This window comes from Polistes dominula, unplaced genomic scaffold (genome assembly GCF_049000335.1).
Source record: "Polistes dominula isolate Pdom_NZ unplaced genomic scaffold, Pdom_raw_medaka contig_75, whole genome shotgun sequence".
NCBI lineage: Eukaryota > Metazoa > Arthropoda > Insecta > Hymenoptera > Vespidae > Polistes > Polistes dominula.
In genome coordinates, this window is record NW_028301003.1 from 4,187,980 (window position 1) to 4,196,204 (window position 8,225).

Consider the following 8,225-nt stretch of genomic DNA (forward strand, 5'->3'; position numbering starts at 1 on the left):
TATCCCGGTCTTTATGAGACACGATGGACCAGTTGCTCCGACACTGAAGTCCTATTGCGAAGACTTTGCGTTCCCGACTGGCACTGCGCGTCCAAGGGCAACGTGCCTCTTGATTACCCCCATCACTTCCGCTTAAATCCCTACTCCACAAGGTTCCCCCGACGTCTTCTTACCCCCATTCAGTTCTCAGTTCTCAGCACTACTCCCAAGTAATTCTTCTACCCCACCACAGAACTAAATCGCTCGGCAACATCACGGTCGTCGGACATCTAACGATCACCAGACACACACGCCAAGTCGCGTCCGTTCTTCATGATGATGATGATGATGATGATGACGACTACTGATTTTTAGTTTTCTTTTTTTTTTTTACATATTTTTCTTTTTTCCTTCTCTCAACCCATGGATTATTTCTTTCATCGGTTTATCTTATTATAATGAGAATTACTCCCATGAAATATACGATTTATTATAAAGTATTCCTCCCCCTCTTCCGACATTTATTTTAAGATGTTTTTCCGTTTATTTATTCGTTTTTATTTTAAAGGAAAACTTGTGGGGTGATGGGCCAGGGGAAAAGTCTGTTTTATATTTATAAATGATAGTTCTCTCTTGTAAGTTGGGTGATTATTATGACGGCGCCCTTAGACGATCTAGCTTGTTTATTAAAGAGATTAAAACTGTCAATTATATTCAATCGAGGATCGTTAAAAGCTAGAACGTGAAATATCTTGTCTTTCTCACAGACACGATTGACCAACGAATGAGTCTTCTCCGTGATATAAATAAGATAGAAAATATTTAAGCAATAATTAATTCGTTGCATTATAAATCGTATATAACTTGTACGCGTACTTAAAGATCTGTCATTATTCTTATATAATTCTTATATTATTTATAATATATGTTTTCAAAAAGTTCATCGTGTGAACTGGATGCACATATCCAGTTCGTGACACTAATTTCCTATTAATTTGTACAATATTTGTTTTATTTTCTAAAACAATTTCGTATTAAATTTTGTCATTAAACACTCGACGAGAAAATAAAAGATTATTTATACAAAATAAATTCAAGGATAAATGTTCTGCGTTACGGTTTAATATATTCTACTTATAAATATAAAACGTAAGGGAGAAAATAACCGGATTGGCCAGGTGAAAAAAAAGCCCGACGAATTTCTATGAAAAGAATGAATACCAGATTATGATTTGAATGGGTAAAAGGTCTTTTTATATTCAAATCCTATCTTGGTACTATTTTCATTTTCTTTTTTAAAAATTTTACACGACCGAGTTTTAGGTCGATAGATTTATAGAATTACGAATTAAAGAAAAAAGGCCAAACGTTTGACAACAAAAAAACTTCCATAAGATTAATAAAAGATTTTAGAAGATAGAATTATGTGAAGTATTGTTCGTTAGTGACTAGTTGACCCTTCGTATGCTCGTTAACTTCAATGGTTTCCCACTCTTATTTATGGTATATCTTTTTTTTATCGGTCAAGAAGATTTCACATCATCTAACAAGCTTTTTACATCAACAAAATTCACCGTTGATTTTAGGATAGTTATATGATTTTATAGAGAATTTTTGTAATTTAGAATTGTTAATAATAATTTTGGTTTTAATACCATCACGTAGTAGTTTTACCGCATTAATAATATTGAGTACAATAAAGGTTGGTCGAAGAGACTTTTCTCTCCATCTATGCGTGGAATAATTTCTATGGAATTTCTTTATTACGTTCTACCAAACGGTATGTCTTACTCAAATGGCAAGGGAATGCAATATGGTTCTCCCTTCTCTGGTATTCTATTATTAAGAAATTTTTAACGTTAAACTCTCTCTTCTCTCTCTCTCTCTCAACATTTTTCCTATTCGTCTAATAAAGTTATGCATCTCTTTATGTATGCGTGTAGGTGTGTATATGAATGATCTTTTTTCTTCTTTCTTTTTCCATTTATAAATTCTATATACTGATCAAATGTAATCGATCGTTTGCGCAATTAGAATAATTGATTTTTTCAATACAAAAATCATGAGACTGGAATTAATCATTGACAATGATAAACTGCTCATTAATTCGTGCAATGAAAGCCATAAATATTAAGATATTAATTCATGAATATTGTAATCGTCTATCAGTTGCAAATGATATTTTTCCTGATTCATAAATCAGAAAGTATAACGCTTCTAATCGATACAGTAACCTTGACAATGAAAAGCAAAAAAGAAATAGAATTCTAATTATTTAGATCAAATTCGTTCTTTCGCGTTTATTCAGCGCTTACGAATATAAAAAGGGGAAAAAAGAAGAAGAAATAAAACATAATTTATAACGTTTAAAAGAAAAACTGAATATTTGCTCGATCATTATAACTAAGCAGATTTTATTTGGTAATTAAACATTTAATGCTAATTAATCGATATCTTGTTTAATCTAACTACGTAGAAATGTATTTTACGTAATTCTATTTAAGGGCAATCAAGAACGCGATAAATAAATTCTATCAACAATTTTAATCATACTAATAATTATTAAATAACTTAAATGCGATAGAAAATATTTAAAATAATATAATTTAACATCGTTGCAATATCGTATGTGTAAAATTCGTATTAAGCGGGAAAATGTAAAAAGTATTGATGACGTCATGATTTTGACCCTTCTCAGTTCGCGTATCGGCCGACAGACTGCGTGACGATCCGGAGCGTGCGCACCATTTCAAACACGCGCGAAAAATTTAACATAAGAAAAGTGGAAGCGATGAAATCGTCAGTAGCTGTTCATCCACGAAAAACGAAACTGCTTGCAAATACTATACCAAAGTATAATTAAAATAACGTTAAATTCTCTCTTATTAATAAAGAATATAATTAATAATCAATCAGTTGAATAAAATAATAAATTCGACTATGTTATTGGCAAGTTTGTCGGTGTTATTCCTATTAAAAATTTTAAATATCGTTGCATTTAATTTATCTGTTGAAAATAATTTAAATGACGTGCACACGATTCCTTTGGGATCGGAAGCTACATTTCATTGGAGGTATCTTTGTTAAATAATTTGCTATGGCACCTTTTTCGAGTTTATATCTTTGGGAAAAATATTTCAATGAGTTTCTTCTTGTAGTATTGATGTCTTATAAAATAATTATTTTTACGTGAAACAATTGTTTTTTAATTATTTGTAGAATCGATTTAACGAGCAGATTGGTAAAAGTTGAAATTCATTACGCCGGTGATCAAAATACATGGTTCGCTGTTGGTTTTTCGGATTATGGGGAATTTAAACCTGCAGATTATTGTATTTTGTGGACCGATTGGCATCAACAAACTCAATTACAGGTAGATATATAAAAAGAAAAGATTTTTTTTTCAACGAATTTTGTCGCAAAAATGATACGATGAATATAATACAAAATATTACAATTTTTCCATGACACAGCTAACATTAAAATTATTTTTATAATTGAAACGATAATAACTATAATCATTATTATTATATATAAATTATTAATAAATCAGGACGCATGGTCGGACGATGAGAGTAGATTGATTCTCGATGAAAAACAAAATTGCGATAATTTTGCTTGGAAAAGAAGAAATAATACGATGAAGTTTACATTTACGAGAAAATTCGATACTTGCGACGAGCATGATTATATATTCGAGGTAAATTGTTCATCCTTGTGTTTAACTTATTCAGAAATTATTAAAAAAAAATATATTTTTCTTAGAGAGGTACCACGCACATTGTGTGGATAAAAGGTCGAGGTCCTTTAACTTCATTGGCAGGTTTAAAAATAACAGATGGTCAATTTTCTGGCATGGCTAGGACAGAATTATTACGTGTTACTCACAAAAAACCAAAATTTCCTCTTGATGCATGGCAATTCGACGTTACTGTGAAAAATGTTCAAATACCTAATAAGGAAACTACCTACTGGTGTCGAGTATTCAAATTACCTCCTCCTTTAAAATTAAAGTAAATTCTTTTTAATTCAAATTTATTGATCCACCTCGCGAATGTTGGATTCGTTAGCGAGCTGGATTCGCTATAATAAATATAATTATATTAATAAAAAATTCTTTATCCAACAGACACCATATTTTACAATTTGGTCCACTGATTCAACAAAAGAATAAACATTTAGTTCATCATATTGAAGTATTTCATTGCTCCGGTCCAGATGATACAGAAGTTCCAATGTACGAAGGACCCTGTGATAGTGTTGATCGACCACAAAAAACTCAGGTAATAAAAACATTCTAATGATAACTCAATTTTAAATAAACGATCAAATTTATCGACTAATATATTTCGAAATCAGATATGTAAAAAAGTTTTGGCAGCTTGGGCTATGGGAGCAGATGCATTTGTATATCCAGAAGAAGCTGGTTTGCCAATTGGTGGTGACAATTTTAATCCACACGTCATGTTAGAAGTTCATTACAACAATCCTGAACTCCAAGCTGGTAATATAGATTCCTCAGGAATTCGTTTCATTTTTACAAAAAATTTGAGAAAGTATGACGCTGGTGTGATCGAATTGGGATTAGAATATACCGACAAAATGGCTATTCCACCACGACAGGTAACAAATATTTCATTGCCTATTTAACAAATGAACAATTTCTAATAACTCAATTCATTTTTGGGATATTAATTATTATAGGAATCTTTTCTTTTATCTGGTCATTGTATATCTGAATGCACCGGAGTTGGTCTACCTCAAAATGGAATACATGTATTTGGTTCTCAATTACATACCCATTTAACTGGCACCCGAGTAACCACTCGTCATTTTAGAGATGGAATTGAATTACCTCGTTTGAATTATGATAATCATTATTCAACACATTTCCAAGAAATCAGATTACTTCCTAAACCTGTTACAGTTTTACCAGTAAGTAATATTAAGTTACTTTTTATTTGAACGATATATTTATCGATATTTGTTATAATGTTAATAGGGAGATTCCTTGATAACGACCTGTACTTACAATACTATGCAAAGAGAAAATATTACTCTTGGTGGTTTTGCTATATCCGATGAGATGTGTGTTAATTACATACACTATTATCCTAATACACGTTTAGAGGTAAATTCATTCTATTTTACAATTTGTTTGATAAGAACGTATGCATACGATCAAACCTAACAGCTTAGAAAAATAATTTATGATTAATATCATTTTAATTAGGTATGCAAAAGCGCCATTAGCGATGATGCACTGAGAACTTATTTTCGTTATATGAGAGAATGGGAAAATCAAAAAACGAGTAATGAGAAAGGAATATCTGATAATTACAAGAGTATCGAATGGATTAAAGTTCGTGTTGAAGCACTTCATGATATTTATCAGGTCGCTCCTTTAGGTATGTTTTTTTTTGAGAGAATGTGATAGAAGACAGTATGCATTTGTTTCTTATTTCAATTTACAAGTTTACGAAAAATTCAATTAATGCACGAGTGTAATAACAAATATTTAATAAATGCACGAGTCTATGAAAAGTTCAGTCAATGCATGAATGTACGAAAAAAAGTTTTTTAATTTTCGAGTATCAATGAACTATGAAGAATTTAGTCAATGCATGAGTCTACGAAAAGTTCAGTCAATGCTCATTGATAATAGCTAGTACCGCTAGATGGCGGCACATCCTCGATCATTGACTAAATTCTTCATAGCTCATTGATTTTCAAAAATTGAAAATAAATTTTTCATACATTCAATCATTGACTGAACTTTTCGTAGACTCATGAGTTGACGAATTTAAAAAAAATCAAATTTTAAATAATAATCGATGTCATTTTATTTCTAACACGTGTGATCTGCGCACATGATATATTTTGTTTTCATTATATATATAATCCAGTAGAGCCTGTTTTTGTGCGGTCCTTTTCTATGCGATTTTTTTTATGCGGTATATGAATTTCAGCGGCATTGGCACCAGTTTAATGTTTCCTATCAGTGTACATATACATGTATGGACAAACCTTGACTACGTGGAATCCTTGACGATAATGGAACTTTATACAATCACTGGATCAAGGCATAATCGCAAGTTTTAAGAAACATTATTTCAAATTAACTTTTAGCTAAATTCTGAAAAAACTAGAGAACGATGAATTAGGCCTGACTGAAGTTTGGAAAAAATTCTCAATTTTAAACTGCATAAACTATATTACTGCAGCAATTGGTCAAATAAAACAACACACATTAAATTCGTGCTGGAAAACGATCTGGCCTGAATGTGTAATTAATCGAAATGTAACCGAAAACGCGTCCACGTTATTATCTGAAATTACTGCACTCGCACATAACATCAGCGGAGAGGGCTTTGATACTTTCAGCGAAAATGATCTTGACGAAATGATTGAAGACGAAACTGCCAATGATAGTAACATTGTCAATAATTTAATAGATTATGAAGTCGGACAAGAAAAACCGGAATCTATTACAGCCGATAAAATATATGCAGGGATCCGGATTTCTAAAAAATTGGAAATGCATTTTCTTAAAATAGATACTAATTCTTAAAAAAGCTTGAAATTCCAAAAAAAGCTAAGATCATGCATTTCTTGCTATCGTAACGTGTACAAGCAACTGACCAATCGACTGACGTCACAGAAATTGATCACTGACTTTCTGGTGCCAAAATCAATTGAAATCGTATCTTCAAGCGACGAAAGTGATATGAAACTAATTCGTCACAAGAAAATGCGCGTTTTGGATTACGAGTAGCAGTGAATTATTTAATGTATATTTTGAAAATTTCTGCATGTATACAATGAAAAATTAAGTGTTTAAAAAATATTTCCAGGTCTAATTTACTTATTTAATTTGTTGGAAAGCATTTTCTGCTTTATTTTGTAAATAATTGATGTATTTTCTAAGTGTGACTTTTTTTATGCGGCCCCTCTCCGAAGCGTAAAAAAAAATTTATTTAATATATCGTACAAAGTTGTTTATTATATGTAAGTATTTATAAAATTTCTGAATATTTTTTTGTACGATTTTTTTTATTCGGTCCCCTATCTTCCGCACAAAAACAGGCTCTACTGTGTATTCATAATATTTAACCAATTCTAAATTAGTAAGTATGCTAATCAATTAATCATTTTGTATTGCTTTTAAAGGAATGCAATGCAATGGATCTGATGGATCTCGGTTACCTGGTTTGTGGAATAACATAGCCGCAACTCCTATCAGGTTGCCTTTATCACCACCTGCTAGAGATTGCTTTGATTTTTCATTTAAAACGGATATTACTAATGATACAATGTAATCTTTATTTAGATATGATATTCTTCTTATAAACCGTTATAATTATTTAGTTTGATGTGTTCGAAGTAAATAAATATCTAATTAAACAGAATGGGATTTTTTCTATTTTCTAAACATTATTAAATAGTATTAATTTTATGCGACGTAGATCTCGTGTCTATTTGATTCCTAATTTTTTTGTAATATCAGAAAGAAAAATGCATTCATTTTTTTATATCGTCTATTTACAATTCTAACAAAAACTTATATTAAATTTGGGGGAAAAAGATATCAATTATTTTGACATTTATTAACCGAAATTCACCTCTCGGGAGCAAAGGATTAATACGTCGAGATATAATATAAAAGAAGAAATATAAGAGAAAAAAGAAAAGAGGAAAAAATTAAATTAATAATATAATCGATATGAACAAAATTAATTTATTAACTAACATAAAAGATTCTTTTGTATCCATTAAAATATTGGCGTTTATGAATATAATATTATATAATAAATAATACACAAGAAAAAAACATTTTCAATGTACAAAAACTGTTAATTAAACTTAACTTTCTTTTTCTTTTTATTTTTTTCCATAAACTTTAATAAATGAAGATGTATATATTTATATGAGTACGTACGAGCATTTGCGTTATAAATTCAATTTTTTAATCTAAATTACAAAAAAAGAGTAGTCTCTTGAATATATTTAATAATAATATTAATGATAGTAACAAAGAATAATAATAAGTTACATTTATCGGTAGAGAAGATGACGAATTTCTACAAGTTTAAAAGCACCGGTTTTTATTATTTTTATAGTAAAAAAAAAATCATGTGTGCAGATCTCACGTGTTAGAAGTGAAACCTTCAAAAATCTAAGTTTCGAGATAATGAGACGAATGGACAGTTTGAAGAGTAAGATAATTGTAGGATTTATTTATTATA

General features: G+C 30.3%; 1 protein-coding gene across 1 annotated transcript; it reads left to right on the top strand.

Moving 5' to 3' along the window:
• Window positions 1-1,168: 1,168 nt before the first annotated feature.
• Window positions 1,169-7,388, top strand: Tbh (tyramine beta hydroxylase). The gene is made up of 10 exons (XM_015329534.2): window positions 1,169-3,053; window positions 3,199-3,352; window positions 3,533-3,679; window positions 3,745-3,992; window positions 4,109-4,262; window positions 4,339-4,602; window positions 4,684-4,914; window positions 4,982-5,110; window positions 5,213-5,387; window positions 7,150-7,388. Exons 1-10 carry the CDS (start codon window positions 2,920-2,922, stop codon window positions 7,296-7,298), a joined length of 1,785 nt encoding a protein of 594 aa, XP_015185020.2. The 5' UTR covers window positions 1,169-2,919; the 3' UTR covers window positions 7,299-7,388.
• The last annotated feature ends 837 nt before the right edge of the window (window positions 7,389-8,225 follow it).